The sequence below is a fragment of the Scyliorhinus torazame genome, chromosome 22, assembly GCF_047496885.1.
Source record: "Scyliorhinus torazame isolate Kashiwa2021f chromosome 22, sScyTor2.1, whole genome shotgun sequence".
Taxonomy (NCBI): domain Eukaryota; kingdom Metazoa; phylum Chordata; class Chondrichthyes; order Carcharhiniformes; family Scyliorhinidae; genus Scyliorhinus; species Scyliorhinus torazame.
In genome coordinates, this window is record NC_092728.1 from 90,464,621 (window position 1) to 90,485,699 (window position 21,079).

Here is a 21,079-nt window from a genome sequence, read left to right on the forward strand (position 1 = left end):
TAATGTTTCGAGTCTGCATGTCAACACTGTTCAGCATTATCTGTTGTCACAAAATACTTTGTTCACTACAAACCTATATATTCTTTAGTTTTTGGTACTGCATGTACTGATCGGATTATATTCTATTGCTAATAAGTTTTTCTAAGATTTAATAAGTTTTCTAAGATTACTATTTCTACAAAATCAGTCTGGAATATTGAGGATTTCAAGATATAGATCTTGCATCATTAAGAACCAGAACTAACACCTGCATGAAAACAGCTCTTATTTTGCAGCATCCTTTAAAAGTATACATTCTTACAGAAGATTCACACTGATGTTACAGTATATTGCAACAAAACACTTTTGTACAGCATATGCACAGCATTTTCAATCACCCCTCCCTTTGCCCTCAATCCAGCCAAAAAGATGTTCTTAAACATCCAAATCCATAATAACTGGAGGGTCTAGCCTAACACCACACTCGCGGTTTAGACAGGCTCCACCAATCTCTCTCCAAGCATGCAATGTGACTTGAAAGTCACCTGCAGAATTATTCTCTTCGCCAACAGCAAACTGGCGTAAAAAGCTCACTTATGGTGTGTGAGACATTTTATGAAAACCCAACTAGCTGTCTTGGCCATCCAACAAAGCTCTCTAAATCGGAACTCAAGCAGTCTACACAAGTACTATGATGATGCATCCCCAGACTGAGTGACTGCCTTCACCGCCTGTGGCCATTTGATGGGCCCCCGAGTGCTCCAAGAAAATAGTACAATCAAGGCAAGGTGTTAAGTCAACATTGCACATCACATGGCTGAGGTTCCATGATGTAACGGTGAGTACTCTGGACTCAGATCACATTCCAGTCAAACCTTTCATCTAGGAGTGGCATTGTGGCTAGCACTGCTGCTTCACAGTGCCAGGGACCCACGGTGGTGCAGTGGTTAGCACTGCTGCTTCACAGCGCCAGGGACCCAAGTTCGATTCCACCTTCGGGTGACTGTGTGGAGTTTGTATATTCTCCTTGTCGTGTGGTGTTCCAGTTTCCTCCCACAATTCAAAGGTATGCAGGTTAGGTTATTGGTCATGATGAATTGCCCCTAAATATCCAACAGTTAGGTGGGGTTACAGAGATAGGGCAGGGGATTGGGTGCTCTTTCAGAGGGTTGACGCAGACTCGATCAGTCTAGTGTTGTTCAGAGCCATGTGCAAAAGCAAGCAAAGAGCCAGCTCCAAACTTTAACCCTTTAATGTACATGTAGTTAGTTAATAAAACAGTTAACTTGTGAGGATTTAATTAAAGCATACCAAACAGTATCCAACACCCTACAACATATGGTAGCGAATGGAAAAAACCCCAAACCGTGAAAGAACTAAAATGCTGAAGACTAAAGAAAAATTCAAAGAAGCATTCTGACCTGAAGAAAAGCTTGAAAAAGCAAACGTGCAGAAGGAAACAAATCACCAGGGGAAAGCTCCACAGGCAGGCATCTAAAATTCCTCACGGTAGAAGACGACTAGGTCTAGCTTCAATTCGCAGGTGTACAGTAAGCAGACCAGGCAGGGGCGAGCTAAAAGTTATAAATTCCAGGATACAGCAGTATTCAAGAAACTTTTAAAAAGTTCAGTGATCAGAACTCCATCGGATAAATTAGATCTCCAAATCGCAGAGAAAATAAAAATAATAATTAATTCAGAAAGACCCACAACTAAATAATTAACTTTAAGACCAGAAAAGGCTGGGATTTGAAGTTTTTGGGACCCTTAAGGCGTGGAAACAGAGATGCTTGCAACTAAGTGATTCAAGCAGCCATTTCAACACTGGGCGCGAGCACCATTGCGGCGAGAACTGCACCAAAACCAGCCAAGCACTGACAAGCCCTTTGCCTTCAACCAAATGGCAACGACATCTTCAATTTCAGCAACTTCTTGGAACTTACACTTTAAAATCTTTTAACCAAGGATCAGAAGGCCACTTTTGCTTTGGGTCTGGATTAAAAAGGGGGAAGCTGAAGTAAACACACTGCTTTATTTGGTAGGCCAGATAGCAGACAACCTTATTGCTTCAACAAATCTGAAGTAGTACTAAAATCATTTGACGTTTATTTTAACCCAAGATGTAACAAAATCCTTGCAAAGGGCTAAATTTGATAAGTGTGGCCAAGAGCCAGGGAACGTACCAACTTATTCATTAAAGATCTGTACAGGATGGCTGAAGGCTGCAAATACAGCAACCTAAAATCGGATTATCAGGGATGGAATAGTTGCAGCCGTAACCGATGACAAAGAGACATGCTGTCGTCCGGTGACGGCGGGCGGGAGGCAGCCGCACAATGGAGGGCTCCCGTTCGGGAACGGCATTTCCGGGGCTTTAAGCCCGGTCCCAGGGTCCACGGAGGCGGCAAAAGCAGGGTGAAGGCACAGTGAAGGTACAGTAAAGAAAAACGTTGAGGGTGAGCAAAAAAACGGCCGTAAAAAAACAGCTGAAGGTCTGTCGGGGAGTGGAAAGGTCACCACGGGGGTCACCAAGGAAATTGGAGGCTGGAGCACCAGTGGAGGCCGCATTGCTTACGGCTGAAGAAATAACTAAGGTGATGGCTGCGGAATTCGAAAGGCAGTTTACAAAATACATGGAGACAATGAGGAAGGAGATGAGGGAGGTTTTGAGTGTGTTGGTGGAGGAAGCTATTTCCCCGGTGACGACAGCGGTGGCGAGCAGTGGCGGAGGTGCGGGAGCAACGGGAGGCGCTGAAGGAAGTGGAGGAGACGTTATTGCAGAACGGTGATCAACTTACCTCGATGAGGAAGGAGATGTGGAAGGTGATGGAGATTAACAAAGATCTGCGAGGAAAATTGGAAGACCTGGAAAACAGATCCAGGCGACAGAATTTGAGGATTGTGGGGCTGCCCGAAGGAGTTGAAGGACCTGAATATTTTGCCACGATGCTGGCGAAACTATTGGGGGAGGGGGAGGATCCCTCCCAATATGAGCTGGATCGGGCTCACCGGTCGTGGAGGCCTGTACCAAAGGCGAGTGAGCCGCCAAGGGTAGTGACTCTGTGCTTCCGTAGGTACAGTGTGAAGGAGAAGGTCCTGTGCTGGGCCAAGCAGAAGCGGGTGGTGCAGTGGGCTGGAGCTGGTATACGTGTATACCAGGACTTTACGGTGGAGCTGGCGAGGAGGCCCGGGTGAAGAGGGCACTGTTAATTCGCAAGGTGCAGTGCAGCGTTGTATATCCAGCGAAGCTGAGGGTGACTTACAAGCTGAAGGACTTTTATTTTGGAACGGCGGAAGCAGCGGAGGAGTTTGCGACGGCAGAAGGACTGTGGCAGAACTGAGAAATTGAAAAATGGCCATGTGCCGATGTAACCTCATGACTGTATTTTCTTCTTTTTTGTTTCACTGCATGCGGGTGTATGGGCTAAAGGAGCCAATGTTGTATATATTTGGACAAGGGAAGTGATGGGACTTTCACTCGAAATGAGGGCTCTTTGGGTATGCGGGGTTTGTGTGCTAAAAGAGGATTTCTGGGCTTTCCTAGGGCTGGGCAAGGGGGAAAAAGGACCCGGGCGGGGGCCTCCACGCTGGCCGGCTTAAGCCGGCCAATGAACGGGAGTGAGGTGGGGGGAGGGGCTGCGGCAATCGGAGCCTGGCAGAACAGGGTCCGAGTGGTCTAGCCGGGGTGGAAAGTTGGGGGGGGGGGGGGGGGGGAAAGGAACGGAGGTTGGGGGGAGGAGTTTTACAAGAGGCAGTGGACGGGAGGGGTTGGAGGAGTTTACAACTCTTGGGTATCATGTATGGTACTCTTTCAGAGGTTGGATGGTGTTGAGTGTAAGGGGGGAGTGGACTCTATAGGTTAATGGTGACCATGGGCAGTCCGGGACTCCTTTTTCTTTTTCTCCTTTGTTTTTTGTTTCCACCATGGGAGGGTTTGTTTTATTGGATGCATATATTGACAGGTGGGCCGTTGTTTGGGGTGGTGGGAGGATGGGATCATTGTTATTGTTAAGGGGATTGATTTTGTATTTGTTACCGTTTACTGTCTGTGGGTGGGGTGTACATTTTGAAGGAAAATGTGAAAATGGAGAATAAAAACACTTTTTTTTTAAAAAAAAGAGACATGCTGTCAGCAAAGGAAGATCTAACCCTCAAGAAAGCTATCCAGATTGTTTGGCAGTCTGAATTCTTGTAGAGGTCAGGAAACCCCACAGTCCAGTTAGTTAAACAACACTGAAACACGGTACCTCAGCCAAGGCAAGCATTACTAACTGAGCAGCACTGTGGAGAAGAGCACCCCCCATATGAGATCAATTGTGGTGCAATTTAAGTCCAAGGCTTTCAAAACCCGAAGGGTTCAAGAGGTCGGGACTGCACACCTAGAGGACACACAATGATGTTTCTTGAGCAAAGGTCAGACAGGATTTTCATATTTTCAATGCAGACATTTTGGTTACCAGCCATTTCACCAATTTTAAATTAACACGGAGGCCAGTGTTACGGTGCTATCAGACAAAGTACCATGGCAGAGATCTCTGGCTACGAACAACAGACACACTGGAGTCCGAAGGAATCAGACTTCCAGTCATAAGCGTGATTCTAGAACTACTAAGGTATGATGGCAAACAAATCTTCAAGCTAATGTATGTCAAGACGACTCCAGTGGAGGATAGACAAGAGAGCAGCGAAAAGAGCCTCAACCTCCAGCTCAGACATCCTTTGAGGAGGTCAACACTGAGCAAACACTGAAACTCCTAGCCAGAACAAAACACAGAATATTGGAACCAAGTAGTAGGTGCCATTGGCCGACAGCCCAACACAAAGGGAAGTTTAATAAAAACCAGTATCCTCATAACAGGAATGACCATCTTCCATCAGAGGACATTGCAACAATCCACACGACAAAGGTAGGAGAGGAAAGGAATGACATGGAAATAAGCACAATGTTTGTCCACCATGTGGTGGAATAACAACCAATCACCACATCTGCTGAATCAACAAAGAGCGATTCAATGCCAAGGAATGGAACCCCAGAATCAACAGAGTTTACATGCAGCAACAGATACCCACCAACAATGCAAACGAGATATGGAAGAGTTATAAGGCCTCCTGGCTGCCTGAATCTATTAAGTCAGAGACTTGGGAAGAGAATGAGGTAAGTAATAATAATGTACCACAGTGGGTAAATTAGAATAACACAAGACTTGGGGGGAGAAGTACAAGGGTCTGCAACATAAAAAGCTAATGTGGGACAGAGTACTGCCCATACATTGATGCAAAAGGTTTGTGACCTGCACCCAAGGGTCAGTCTACTGTTGGACAGAGCCATGTGGACAGGCATGATGACAGCTCCTGGCTTGAACTCTTTACCATATGTATGCATATAGTTTGTATACTTAATAATAGTTAACCTACTCAAGATTACAAAGATTTTTTTTTTTTAAATAAACGTTTCATTGAGGTATTTTCTTTGGAATTTTAACAGCAACAGAATCAACAATATAAATAACAAGAGAAATATATACATAGTGCAAATTCCACCACTGTCTCCCACAGGTCTTGCCATTACTTACCCCCCTAACCTATGATAGCCTAGCCTAGCCTAGCCGCCCCTCCCCCCCCCCCCCCTTTCTGCTGACGATTAGTTCTCTGCGAGGAAGTCAACGAATGGTTGCCACCTCCGGGCGAACCCCAGCTGAGACCCTCTCATGGCGAACTTAATTTTCTCCAGGCAGAGGAAGCCTGCCATGTCTGAAAGCCAGGTCTCCGATTTCAGGGGCTTCGAGTCCCTCCACGCCAGCAATATACGCCTCCGGGCTACCAGGGAAGCAAAGGCCAGAACGTCTGCCTCTTTCTCTTCCTGGATTCCCGGGTCCTGCGATACCCCAAAAATCGCCACCTCTGTCTGGACTCATTGCCACCCTCGTATTTAATACTGTGGCAAACCCCTGCCAAAATCCCCTCAGTTTTGGACATGCCCTCCACCCCAAAGAACCTGCTAATCCAGGCCACTGTCATGAGAGCCCGGTGAACAATCTCAAATTGGATCAGGTTGAGCCTGGCCCATGTTGCAGTAGTATTGACCCTTCCTAACGAGTCTGCCCAAAGGCCCTCCTCCATCTCTTCCCCCCCCCCCCCCCAGCTCCTCGGTCTGCGTCTCCTCCGAACCCATAAGCTCTTTATATACGTCCGAGGCGCTCGCCTCCCCTATCCATCCTCTAGAGAACACCCTGTCCTGAATCCCCATTAACGGCAGGAGTGGGAAGGTTGGTACCTGCCTCCGTATAAAGTCCCGTACTGTAAATATCGAAGTTAATTCCCTCCAGCCAGTGTAAACTTCTCCTCCAGCACACTCATACTCAGGAAGCTGCCTTCCAAGAACAAGTCCCCCATCCTCTCAATCCCTACTCTCCACCAATCCGTCCTCCCCAGGGCAAACCTATGATTGTCGCAGATTGGGGATCACACCGATGCCCCCTCTGCTCCCACATGCCTCCTCCACCAGACTGGTGGCGTACCGCGCCGGCGGGAACGGCAGTTCCCCTAAACTTGTGCCCCTACACGAAGCCGCCTCCATGCGCACCCAGGCAGGCTCACCCCCCACCAGCCACCTCCTCACCATGGCTATGTTGGCCGCCCAGTAGTAGTTACTGAAATTCGGCAGCGTCAGCCCGCCATCTCCCCGATTCCGCTCAAGCATTGCCCTCTTCACCCGCGGGGGCTTACCACCCCACACAAAGCCCACAATAATCTTATTAGTTCCCCTAGTCGCCTCTCCTGACCTCCCGCCTGAACCAAAAACAACTCGCTCTTCCCCATATTAAGCTTGTAACCCAAAAACCGGCCGAATTCCCCTAGGATTTCCATAATTTCCCCCATCCCCTCCATTGGGTCTGAGACATACAGCAGCAAATCATCCGCATAAAACGAAACTCTGTGCTCCACCCCCACACCAGCCCCTTGAGGCCCTCAGAGCAATTGTCAGCAGCTCTGTTGCCAGTGCAAACAGCAGTGGGGAATGGGGGCATCCCTGTCTCGTCCCCCAGTGTAGTCTGAAATATTCCGAGGTCGTCTTATTTGTCCGTACACTAGCTACCGGAGCCCGGTATAGCAGCCTAACTCAGTCACCAAAGCCCCTCCCAAACCCGAACCGCTCCAGCACCTCACATAAGTAATCCCACTCAACCCAGTCGAACGCTTTTCCGCATCCAACGCAACCACCCCTTCAGGCTTCCCTACCTTCCGGGGGCATCATAACCACATTGAGCAACCTTCTTATATTGGCCCTCAGCTGCCTACCCTTAACAAACCCTGTCTGGTCCTCCCCAATAACATCCTGTACACAGTCCTCAATCCTAGAGGCCAGTATTTTGGTCAGGAGTTTGGCATCCACATTCAACAAGGATATCGGCCTATAAGAACCACACAGTTCCGGATCCTTCTCCCTTTTCAAAATGAGCAAGATCGTGGCGTGTGACATCGTCTGGGGTAAAAAAAAACCCTTTCCTTGGCCTCGTTAAAGACTTTCAGCAGTACTGGCCCCAATATTCCGGAGAACCTTTTATAGAACTCAACTGGGTGCCTGTCCGGCCCCGGGGTTTTCCCCGACTGCGTGGTCTTTAAGCCCTCCACTATCTCCTCCAGCCCGACTGGGGCCCCCAGCCCTTCTACTAGCTCCCCATCCACCTTCGGGAAAGTCAGCCCATCCAAGAAGTGCCTCATCCCCTCCGGCCCCCCAGGGGGTTCCGATCTATACAGCCTACTATAAAAGTCCCGAACGGTCTTGCTCACCCCCTCAGAGTTCCCAACTAAGTTCCCATCCTCGTCAACCACTTTCCCTATTTCCCTCGCTGCCTCCTTCTTTCTGAGCTGCTGTGCAAACATCCTACTGGCCTTTCCCCAGTATTCCCCTCACCTTCCTGAGCTGCTCCACTGCCCTTCCTGTAGTTAACAAACCAAATTCCGTCTGCAGCCTCCGACATTCCCTCAATAGCCCCACCTCTGGAGCCTCCGCATATCTCCTACCCACTCGTAGGATCTCTCTTACCAGTCGGTCCATTTCCACCCTTTCCATCCTGTCCCTGTGAGCCCAGATCGAGATCAGCTCTCCTCTCACCACTGCCTTCAGCGCTTCCCAGAGCACCGCTGTGGAGACCTCCCCAGTGTCGTTTACCTGCAGGTTGTTCAGCATGCACTTCCTTAACCTCTTGCAGACCGCTTCGTCCGCCAACAGCCCCACATCCAATCTCCATTGCGGGCGCTGCTTACTATCCATACTGACCTGCAGGTCCACCCAGTGCGGAGCATGGTCCGAGATCGTAAGTCGCCGAATAACCCGGGTCCACCACCCCCGCCAACAGGGCCCCGCCCACAACAAAGAAATCTATCCGGGAATACATCTTGTGAACGTGGGAGAAGAAAGAAAATTCCTTGGCTCTCGGCTGCCTAAATCTCCACGGATCCACCATCTGCTCCATGAACCCTTTCAGCTCCTTTGCCATTGCTGGCACACTGCCTGTTCTTGAACATGACCGGTCCAGGCCTGGATCAATAGCAGTGTTAAAATCCCCACCCATAATCAGTCTGTGCGAGTCCAGGTCCGAAATCTACCCCAGTACCCTCTTTATAAAATCCCCATCGTCCCAATTTAGCGCGTATATGTTGACCAGCACTACCTTCATCCCCTGCAGCCTGCCACTAACCATGATAAATCTACCTCCCACATCCGAGACTATCCTCCCTGCCTCAAACGCCACCTGCTTGTTGATCAAAATCGCAGACCCCCTATGTCTTGGAGTCCAGCCCAGAGTGGGAAACCTGACTAACCCAGCCTTTCCTCAACCTGACCCGATCCCCTACTTTAAGATGTGTCTCCTGCAGCATCACCACGTCCGCCTTCAGTCTGCTCAGGTGTGTAAACACACAAGCCCTCTTCACCGGCCCATTTAGCCCCCGGACATTCCAGGTGAACAGCCTAGTTGGGGGGGGGGGGGAAGCTTCTAGCCCATGCGCCGCAACTCCTCCGGCCCGTCCCGGGGCAGCCCCCACCACCGACCTTCCATTGAAGTCCCTCTCACGTCAGCGGAACCCATCCCCCCCTCTAGCAACACTACTCTAAATCCCAACCTAACTAATAAACTAAACATATACACACCCCCCACTGTGTTTCCACGAGCTAGCTCACCCAGCTAGCTTGGTGACCCCCACCTCTGGCACCAAGAAGTTTCCCACCCATTGTTCCCTCCCCCCGCTCCTGTAAACAGGTTCCCTCATCCAACAATCCCCAAACAAACACCCAGCAGCAAGAAAACACAAAGAACATAAGCACCGAAACCCAGACAGGCACGTCTCCATCCCACCAAAGTGCACAACAGTATAAACACCCAAGATAAAACACAAAAGGAACGTTACCAACATCTACCCCAAAAAGAAAAAACTAAAAACAAAACGGAAAATAACCCCTCTTCTTCCCTCTCCCCTAAACAGAGCTCCAAAAAGATGGATACAAAGCAATACGAGAAAACATAGCCAGTTTTAACAACAGGAAAAAAAAAACACAACCGAAACCCCACCAACATTCCAAGGGGGAAGAGAAGAAAAACAAATAAACAAAAAAAAAAAAAACCTCAGAAAAACAGAAAAGAAAAAGGGCCCAATAAAGGCCAACATATTGTCACCCAGTCCAAAAGTTCTCAAGCTCCCATGAGTCCTTTTCTTTTTGCATAGTCAAACGCCTCATCGGGCGACTCAAAATAATGATGTTGGCCTTCGTGCATAACCCACAGGCCTCGCCTCCTCCACGCTCAAGTCTTGGTACACCCGCAGGATGCTATTCTCCCACTTGCAACTCCCAGTGCGCTTGGCCCACCGTAAAATACATTTCTCGTCCAGGAACCTGTGGAATCTCACCATTGTGCCTCGGAGGGCACAAAGATTTTATTAAGACCTACCAAATGGAGAAGAGGGTGGTGGATGTGTATGAGCAATGTGGGAGGGGTCCACGTACATATGGTCCTTCCCGAAGCTGGAAAGGTTTTGGAGGGCAGTTTTGCATGTTGGTGAAGCCCGATCCCCTGGAATCCATATTTGGGGTGTCAGACCAGCACCTCTGCATGGGCGTGGAGGCCCGTTGGGGTTTTTAGCCCTGCAGAAGGTGAAATTTGCTTTAAGGGGAGATCAGTAATAGTTTCTCCAAAAGTAGGGGTTTATTTTGCATTTTGGATAGTTGGTCACCATAGACTGTTGAGGGAGGGAGGGGGAAGTATGGGTGGGGATTTAATGTGTTGGGTGGGTTCATTACTGTTGTAAAGTTTGGAGTAAAAACTACCAAATGGTATATCCCACACCCTACAATATCCCCCGCTGCTAGCTTGTCACAAGTTTTAAAAAACGCCCTCCATAATTCCAAATAAATTATCCTTCCTTGAGCAAGCTTTATAAAAAAGGACCCCAAAAGATCTGCACATTAAAAATAATGGCTCTCCGTGCTACATTTTAGATCTACGTATTCATAATTTTGTCTTTTGCAAGTCCTTGCCCACAAATCTGAACCAGCAGAGAAACAGTGGCTGAAGTATCATCCTTGGGGGAGTCTCTCTATCATTAGCTTGATTGATCTGTCTAACCAAAACTACTGACCTCACTCACATGGTTACACTCAAAGAATGATGGAATTGTCATTGCAATGTAAACAGTTCATTTCATTCCATTGAGGAAGATATAAAAAATAACTGCCATTTTATGGTATGGCTACAAAGAGTTCCATGTAACATTTACAAATAAATGATCCCTATACTTCACCTCAAAACATCAGTTCACAATTACAATACTCAATATCAACATTTATTTTCCCCCAAAGGTTAATTCTCTAGCAAAGTCAGCAATTTCTGTAGGGATGGGTATTTGACATTGGAACAATTATATGGTTAAATTATGATTACTATAAAGAATATCCTATTCTGGTACACAATTGACTGTACTCTGGTGTCGAAAGAATATGGTTTCTGGATTTCTTGAGGCTGAATTCTGAATTTCTCACAATACTGTCAAATATATTGTTGGGTGCTCATGAAATTGAAGGAAAGGGAAATATAAGAATGATTTCACAAGTGACATTTCCAGTGAAGCTGCATATAGATTTGCAAATTTAAAAACATACATAAATTGTGCTTTCCAAGTATTTCTAAACTTTCTCATGGCTGTGCCAGGTCAGACAGTGACTAGCTGAACCATACCGAATAGAAAGGGCTCAGATTTGGTCACTGGTCCACATGATTAGTGGATTCAATCCAGAGTAATAATTGGGATGTTAGGGATCCCCTTAGGCTGGTGAAGGAGAAAAAAAAAATCTCATCGCTGTCAACAGTTCCTTACTAAAGTAGGCTTGTACAATAAATGTCAGACAGGGGAAAAAAAATAGAATCCATCTTGGACTCTGATGTCTTATGCAACACAATCCAGATACTCCTTTCCCAACAGCAGCCATGCAATTGCCTTTACAGTGGAGAAAAATCTGGCAAGCTCCTCTTCAACCATACCAGGCAACCAACGTATTCCAAGAGACCACACTGACTATGACTAGTATGACTTAAATTGGTCCAGCTCCTCCTTGAAGGCATAACAGTGCAAGGCGTGCTCACTGTGCAAGTTAATAAACTAACAGTTGAGCCAACAGTCAGTTTGTCTGTTGCAGCCAGCTTTGAACAAAGACTGCCGTTCGCAGAAGCGGATCTCCAATAACGGTGCTGATGGCCGAAACATTGATTGTTCTATGGTTTCAACAAGAGGGCCTCGTTTAACAAGCCGGAGCCAGTATCACATGAGCGAGACTTGGGCTAGCAGAATTCCTTTCATGATGCAGTCTTTGGACGCGAGGAGAAATCTTTTTGCACAGCCCGAGTGGTTAGAATCTGCAATGCACTGCCTGAGTGTGTGCTGCGGGCAGATTCAAGCCTGCCTTTCAAAAGACAATGGGATAATTATCTGAAGGTGAAAAAATTCAGGGCTACAGGGAAAAGGCAGGGCAAGTGGCACCAGGTGAATTGGTTGCTGCTGCTGCAGCATTCTCACTGGCAAGACATGCAAGTGTTTTCAAAAGCTTGTTCCGCAGCCACCGCCTGTGACAATGACGTATGTGTGGCTAGGCACCACCCTCCCCCATCTGATTGGTGGCATACTGCTATAACTGTCATGCAATCTGACAGGAAAAAGGGGAAAAGAGGCAAATTCTGTCAATATGAATCTCCTGTTCCAATATGCCAAGAGTGAACGTGTCAGTGCTTACATTGAAAAGTCTTTGAATGCTGTCAGCCGACTGTAAAAGAGTGAAGACATATGGCACTTGGGCAATTCAAGTGTGGCGCCAGCATCACTTCTTGGCCTTTTGGCTCATCCCTATTGAATTGAAAATGTACAGTTATGATAATTTGAAATGTACTGTAATGTTTATTATTAGAGATTTTATGAATAAAGTATATTTTTTGAAAAATAAAAATCTGTTCTTATCAGTAAGATGAGCGTGGGATCAAGTGTAATGCCTGGATCTGGTATGTCTCTCTGTGGGGACCACGAATTAGATTCAATTTGAATTGGAATTAGTTTTTGGAGCAGACAAGGAACAGGGTTCGCCCCTGTCCACACTGAGCTCTGGGTTTGTAACTCAGAAAACTATTTTTTTTTTTTTAAAAATCTGTTTTCATCAGTTTAATATCTGATATGTTCAATATCTGATACGTTCCTTCCTTATCTGGGGACGATATGAGGCGCTCAGGTCACACCACCCTGATCTATACAAGAAATCCAGCTACCATCTCCACAAAGCCATATGGCATGCCAAGAGACAATATCACACCAAGCTACAGTCACAGACTCGAGTTACAGACTCTCGGCGGTTGTTTCAAGACCTAAATAACATAACGGAGAACAAAGCAAAGCCGAGCAGCATCTCCGGCAGCAGCGCAACCCTCCCCGATGCTTAATCCATTCTATGCCCGGTTTGAGCAAGAAACCATCAATGCACTGTCGACTGCCCCAGCAACCCCAGACACCATACCCACCGTCACCACTTCCAAAGTCAGATCGCCCTTCCTGAAAGTGAACCCTCGGAAGGTTACGGGTTCGGACGGGATCCCTGGTCATGCACTTAGAGCCTGCGCGGACCAACTGGCAGATGTGTTCGGGAACAGCTTCAACCTCTCCCTACTCCATTACGAGGTCCCCACCTGCTTCAAGACCATCATCATACCGGTGCAAAGGAAGAACCAGGCAACATGCCTCAGTGACTACCATCCAGTGGCCCTGACATTGATCGTAATGAGGTGCTTCGAGAGGTTGGGCATGAGGCACATCAACTCCATACTCCCAGCATGCCTAGATCCACTGCAATTCACATACCACTGCAACCGATCCACAGCAGACACCATTTCCCTGGCTCAATACTACTCCCTGGAGCAACTCGACAACAAGGACTCCTACTTATTGACTACAGCTCCTTCTTCAATACCATAACCCCAGCCAAATTCATATCAAAGCTGCAAAACTTCAGACTTGGCTCCTCACTCTGCAACTGGATCCTCTACTTTCTGACCCATAGACCACAATCAGCAAGAATAAACAACAACATCTCCGCCACGATAGTCCTCAATACCAGGGCCCAGCAAGGCTGCGTACTTAGCCCCCCCATCCATACTCCCTATACACACAGCTGCATGGAAAAATTTGGCTCCAACTCCATCTACAAGTTTGCTGACGACACGGCAGTAGTGGGACGGATCTCGAACAACGATGAGTCAGAATTCAGGAGGGAGATAGAGAACCTAGTGGAGTAAGGCAACGTGATAGCACAGTGGTTAGCACAGTTGATTCACAACTCCAGGCTCCCAGTTTCGATTCACGGCTTGGGTCACTGTCTGTGTGGAGTCTGCAAGTTCTCCCAGTGTCTGCGTGGGTTTCCTCCGGGTGCTCCGGTTTTCTCCCACAGTCCAAAAATGTGCAGGATATAATTAATTAACCCCAAATAATTAACCAGTGAGAGTAGAGATCTGGAATAGAGGCCAGCAACTTCTTAATGAATTCAATGTCATCCCAATTTGTTGTATACGCATTGACCAAAACTACCAGCATGCCTGCCAACAATAAAGTACTGCTCTCCTGTTAAAATGCTAACCGCAGAATCACCCACCTCTCTTCCCCCCCCCCCCCCCCCCCCCCCCCCCCCCCCCCCCGCAACCTGCGCCAGCTCCAGGCCCATCCAAGATAGCCATCATTACCCCATCAAGCCAGTTCAAAAATAAAGGAACCGTCACCGTCAGCAAACTACCCCTCCCTCCCTCCCACCTCTCCCCCCACACCCCCCACCCCCCTCCATCTACTAGCTATACTGCTTGCAGGTGGCACCCACCCAGAATAAACATCAATGTCTTCCAGACATGGAACAATCATCCTGCCCTACCCCAGCCCAACTTTAATACCAAAGATTAGGAAGGACAGAAAAAGAACCACACCCACATCCCTCCCCCAAACCATTTCCAACAACTCAAAATACAACCCCCACAACATCTTTCTCTCTCCAGCTTAGCGCAACTAGGGATGGGCTACAAATGCTGGCCTTATTCTGTAAATTAATTTTTTTTTATTTTTTTTAAAGTAGATTGAGAAAGGGGGTAAAAAGCCATAGTGGATTTAGGATTTATAAATCAAGCCATAAAGTCAAAAAGCAAGTAAATTATGGTAAATGGATTCGACCTCAACTAGAGTACTGTGTCCAGTTTTGGGCACCACCCTGTAGGAAAGTTTTGAAGGCTTTAGGGAGGGAGCAGAAAAGATATACAAGAATAGTTCCAGGAATGACACACTTAGAGTCATAGAATTTACAATGCAGAAGGAAGCCATTCAGCCCATCGAGTCTGCACCAGCCCCTAGAAAGAGCACCCCACTCAGGCCCATGCCTCCAACCCATAACCCACTAACACCGCCTAACCTTTTGGACAGTAAGGGACAATTTATCATGGCCAATCCACCTAATCTGCACATCTTTGGACTGTGGGAGGAAACTGGAGCACCCGGAGGAACCCAAGCAGACAGAGAGAAATTGCAAACTCTACTGCGCCACCTATTTCAGTGGATAGATTGGAGAAATTGGGGTTAATCACCTTAGGGAAGAGCAGATTTGACAGAGGTGTTCAAAATAGTGAGAAGTCTGTACAGAGTACATTAGGTGGAAGGATCATGAACCAGAGGAAACTGGCACAAGTTAAACAACAAATGAACCAAAAGGTGACAGGAAGAAAAAATTGTTTATGCAACAAGGTTTTAGAATCTATTCGTTGTCAGAGTGTTGTGGAGGCAGATTCAATCATGGCTTTCAAAAGGAAATTGCACAGCCATCTGAAGAGACAATATTGGCAGCGCTATGTGGAATGGGAATAAGACATAGTTGCTCTTGCAGAAAGTCAGCACACACTCAACAGGCTAATTATCCTTTCTTCTGTGGTTGTAACTATTATATGGATTTCCAAAGCTACCATGATGTTGAGGAATGAAAACTGGGTACTTGAAGTCTGACCAATGAAAAATGGTACATTGCACTTCATATTTTACAGTCTTGTGAATGCAGCACTATATTATTTGCATTTTAGTTACAAATTGCACAGCTGTGATTAAGATCAGTTTTAAAATACCCAATTTTTTTTGGGTTACTAAGTATCATCAGTGATTACATTTCAAAAACAGTATTTGATTGGCTCCAATTACTGTGTTGCCCCGACAATTGTGATGGGTGTTGCATCAATGCTAGTTTTTAAAATGTAATTCCTTCCTCCCTCCCACCTGCTATCCAGTAACAAAAGCAATGAAGTGTTGGTGGTGGGATATTTGGAGATAGGACAATATCACAGACGTGCTCATGTAGTTTTTATATACAGAACATTGATCCTGCTCACAGATCGTATTTAATTTAGACAAGCTTAGTAGTATTTGCCAAACATTGGGTCTTTTATTCCAACAGCATCTTCAAGTTCTGCTTGCTGAAATGTATTCTCTTCCACCACCATTGTCCCAACACCAACATTGGATTGGTGATCTTTTCATCATCGGCAAACTTGACAATCCATCGGCAAACTTTTTTTTTTTAAATTTAGTGTACCCAATTCATTTTTTCCAATTAAGGGGCAATTTAGCGTGGCCAATCCACCTAGCTTGCACATCTTTGGGTTGTGGGGGCGAAACCCACGCAAACACAGGGAGAATGTGCAAACTCCACACGGACAGTGACCCAGAGCCAGGATTGAACCTGGGACCTCGGCGCCGTGAGGCTGCAGGGCTAACCCACTGCGCCACCGTGCTGCCCTTCCATCGGCAAACTTGACGATCATGGGCAGCACAGTAGTTAGCCCTGCTGCCTCACAGCACCGAGGACCCAGGTTCGATCCCGGGTCTCTCCGTGTGGAGTTTGCACATTCTCCCTGTATCTTGAGGGCCTCACCCCCACAACCCAAAGATATGCAGGGTTGGTGGATTGGCCACACTAAATTGCCTCATAATTGGAAAAACATAATGATAATTCCCTCTATTTCGAGGGGCCTAATAAAAATGGTACAAAACAATGGCTCCAACACAGATTGCTGTGAGACACCACTAACAACAAGTAGATTCAGTCACTGATATATAACACTATGCCTATATGCATGAAACCAATTCTCAATCCCCTTTAGCAACTTCCCAAATTACATAATATTTTATCTTGTGCAGCAGGGAAAGGTTGCCTGAAAGTCCTTGTAGACTAAACTACCAGGTTACCCCATCACAATATAAGTGATTTCTTCACCCCATCACAATATTAGTGACTTCTTAAAAGGTTTGATCAAATTACCAAGGCCTACGTTCTTCAAAAGCCAGAGTGTCTCAAATGGCTCCTTCTCTGTCTAGATCCAATAGAAAGCATCTCTTATGATACCGTTGAGCCTCTTGGATTAAGCTTTGTTAATCAATGTGTCAGCCATTGTTTAGTAATTTCGGAACTGCAAGGTTCCAGATTCAAGTGCCACTGCAGGGTTTGAGCAGAAATGTCAACAGATAATGGAGGAAGGACTGCACTGTCAAAGGTGTCATCTTTCGAATGAGACATTCAACGGAGGCTCCACCTGCTTGCTCAGTGGACTTAAAAGATGTCATGACACATTTCAAGAAGCAGATAAGTTATCCCCAATATTTGCCCTTCATACTACATCACAAGGATAAAGTACCAGATAATTTTCACACTGCTATCTGTTGCTGTGTGCAAATTGGCAGCTGTGTTTCCTAGATTATAACAGTGATTATACTTCAGAAGTACTTAATTGGCTGTAAAGCACTTCCAAGACCTCCAGTGGTCTTGAAAAGCACTATATACATGCAGTCATTGTCCCCACCCTCCCTAGTCACAGTCGACACTCACTGTACTAACAAATGTATAATGCCAATTTATGCAAGGGTCTAAAATGTCACTCTTACAGCACATTTTCATGTTCATCAGGTCAACACCTTCAGAACCAGAGAAGTGAGAATATTTGAAAACAGATATTTTAATTGGAGAATTCATATTCTTAGGTCACACCTTAAGAACCAGAGAAGTGAGAACATTTGAAAACAGATATTTTAATTGGAGAATATACAATTGATTAGGAACATTATGTGTAGCATGATGGAACTGGGTATCTAGTAAAGCAGAAAGAACCCTAATCAGATTTAATTTTATACTAAACAGATCTGTGGATACTTGGCCAATTTTAGTAGTTTGGTTGATCAAGCTTCCCAATGCCCCTACAGAGGCCAATATATTTAGTGACTAGCAAACATGAAATATGCTAGCTAAAATTGAAACTTTCATTTGTTAATCAATCACTGACATATGTGGATCATTGGTGTTCCTCAGCTGCAAATAAAAAATATTTTGCAATCAACTATTTATCAACCAAAACACAATCTCAGAAACAAAAAACCTTCCAAAACACTAGTTTACACAAGACTTGACTAACATCCCACTGTAAATATTCTCCAAACCCTGTATGCATGTTGGTCTGCACATGCCCTTCAAGGTCCCTGCAGTATCTTTATATCCAATATGTCAGCTTAACACCACACCCACAACTTACTTGCACCACCTACACATCCTCATCACATTTTCCAGATCATGACAAGCTGCCTGAAATCTGCACTTCTTCTGGAACAACAAATGGTCCCAACCAGCACATTTAGATGATCAGCCCACATTTTTCACAAGTATCCACAAATGCACCTTCCCAACGGATATCCTCTTGAGCTCGCACTTTGACTTATGCCCAATTTAAAAGTGCTGCACCCTCTCATCACTTGGGTTTTGTCTCTTTTGCACCCCGATACTGTTTAAGTTTGCAACATGCAGGGGGACCTTTCACCACCACGTTTGGCACGTGCATGGATGGACACATCCAACATGCATGAGCACGCCCCACACGTACCACTCACATCCTCCCCTGTCCCATACACAACAATCTTTGCACACACTCTACCCACCACCACACGTGCAATCTGTGCAAAGTCCCAACAAGGGCAAAAACGCCGAGGAAAGCGAGAGACTCACTCCTCCCGATTATACCTGGGATTAAAGTAATGCAGCTGCTTGACCGAAACAAAAAAGGTGTATTTTTAAATCAAAACAAGACGCGGGGGGGGGGGGGGGGGGGGGGTCGGGGCTGGATTTCAGTCCACCTCGCCGCGCAAGTTTGTGTCCCAAGCATACAACTAAAAAAAAAAATCGCCGAACCAACTGAGGCCAGGACCGACTGTATTCTTTTTTTAAATATGGAATTGATTTTGAGGTGAGGGAGTGGGACTGATCCTGACGGCTGCACCTGTCACCCTGCACTTTTTCCTCAGCGGGCAGAAACTTTCATGAGAATTCTCACTCGCTGACAGGACTCACCGTAAACTCGGAGCCAACCCTGGTACAAACTGGCAGCAAAGTAGAGGAGCGAGTCCACCTCGATTATCGGCTCCATGGGATCGCGCCGAGCGGCCGCCCTCACATCGGCTTCGACTAACGGTCCTCTCGCTCCACACCCCAACACCAGGAGATCGCCTCGCCGTCTCTTCCTTTTCTTTTCGACAATCAATTTTCTCCCTCCCTCCCTCACCCGGGTGAATAAAACCTAACTTTTGAAACGGTCTCTATCTACCTCTGCGCTCCCAACCCGACGCCTGTCAAAGTCGGCGCCTTTTATTCATCTGGAATTGAACCACCTGTCCTCGAGCGAGGGTGAGTAGAAGGGAGGGGGGCGGGCAGGGGCACGCTCCTCCCGCTTTCCCCAGGTCGATCCGATTGGAGCAGGCCGGATGATTGACGGCGGGACCGACCACTCACGGGCGGGGCCTGGTTTTGATCGACAGCCACCCTGTCCAAGCAGGTGCCGGTTTCGGCCTGATTGACACCGCTCACCGTCTGGATCAACGCGGCGGCGGGAGGTCCCTCCAATCCGAACAGTGGTGGCGAGGGGGCGGGCCAGGGAGGGTGGGAAATCAGAGGAGGCAAGTTCGCAACTTGGGGTTGGCAACATTGGTACATTTGACACTGATGCGGATTAAATAGCGTTTTTAAATTTACCAGGGAACCACTGCAGGCTGCAACCCGTTGGGTTTCTGAAACACAAAAGCAAATGCTTTGAATGCTGGAGATCTGAAATTGAACAGAAAAATGTTGGGAATGTTTAGGTGACTAGGTAAGATGTGTAGAGAAACAGTAATGGAATGGTTTTAACTAGGCGAAAGTGAGTTATCATAGAACCATAGAATCCCGGAGGAAACCCGCGCAGACACGAGGAGAATGTGCAAACTCCACACAGACAGCGACCCAAGGCCAGAATTGAACGCCACTAAATTCTCAATGCAGTGCTTTTAAAGGAGAAATAGATTTTGATTTAGAGATGTGTAAATGACCAAAAATGAAAGTTGCAGTACATATAAAACTATCTTAATTTTGGGGGTGGGGCTATCCTATCAATCCCGGTCTAATAATGGGAAATGATGAATAATCAGAAGTCCCCAACTTGCACATGCACTGCTAACTGCTGTTCAGAATGTCGAATTCACTGCCTCTCCCTGCCTAGCAGGTTCAGACCTTTTCAGCATCATTCCCGTCTGTGATATACGGGAGCACCTGGGGACAATGTAATAAGGACTCTGTCAACTGCCAATGTGTTTGTGTACTAACTGCAAAATAAATGGTGGAGAATAGATTTACAAACTTCGTCTGCATCATGAAATGCTGTTTCGATGTATTTTTCTCACAACATAAACCATGTCAAACTGAGTCCATAGTTTATCATTTGTCTGCTGAGAAAAGGCACTCGGAGTCAGCCCTTCAGTCCCTCGAGTCTATTCCAATGCTGTATTAATTTAGGTCATGGCCGATCTGTAACTTAACTCCATTTACCCACCTTGGTCTTTAATGAGACATGAGAGGCTAAGTAAACTGGTATTGTATTCTCTGAAGTTTAAAACAATGAGGGCCGATCTCTTTGAAACCGACAAAATCCTGAAGGTGCTTGATAGGGTAGACGCTGAAATTGTTTCTGCTGGTCAGGAAGTCTAAAGTACGGGGGCAGAGTCTCAGTATAACATTTAGAGATGAGAAGTTACTTCACTCAAAGGGTTATGAATGTTTTTGTTGTAACCCACAGGGGCTGGGCTGATGAGGTTCCCCGTGAGTCTCGTGGAGTATGAGCTTTCCTTACACTTCAGTTTGGTCGCTTCCTCAACAGTTTTGGAATTCTCGACCCTGCAGGTTTGCTGCCTTGTTGAATATAGGTAAGGCTGAAATAGTTAGATGTTTGGCCTCTTGGTGAATGGGGATATGGGGAGAGGGCAGGAAAATGGAATTGAAACCCAAGATTGGCCACCATTGTATTGAATGATGGAATCACTCTGATGGGCCATATGGTATTTCTTGTGTTTCATATAGAACATAGAACATTACAGCGCAGTACAGGTCCTTCGGCCCTCAATATTGCGCCGACCTGTGAAACCACTCTAAAGCCCATCTACACTATTCCCTTATCGTTCATATGTCTATCCAATGACCATTTGAATG

The 21,079-nt window shown here is 46.5% G+C and overlaps 1 protein-coding gene across 4 annotated transcripts in view; it reads right to left on the reverse strand.

Moving 5' to 3' along the window:
- The window catches only part of LOC140399196 (disabled homolog 2-interacting protein-like), a 1,161,885-nt gene extending 1,142,447 nt beyond the window's left edge, over positions 1–19,438 (reverse strand). For 2 of the 4 annotated variants that reach the window (XM_072488542.1, XM_072488540.1), the window contains exon 1: positions 18,917–19,436. In XM_072488542.1, the coding sequence (XP_072344643.1) occupies positions 18,917–18,992 (76 nt within the window). In that variant the 5' untranslated portion in view covers positions 18,993–19,436. Of the gene's footprint in view, positions 1–12,262; positions 12,269–18,916 lie in introns of those variants that run through there. The other 2 variants (XM_072488541.1, XM_072488549.1) reach the window with 2 other exon arrangements.
- Positions 19,439–21,079: the final 1,641 nt, after the last annotated feature.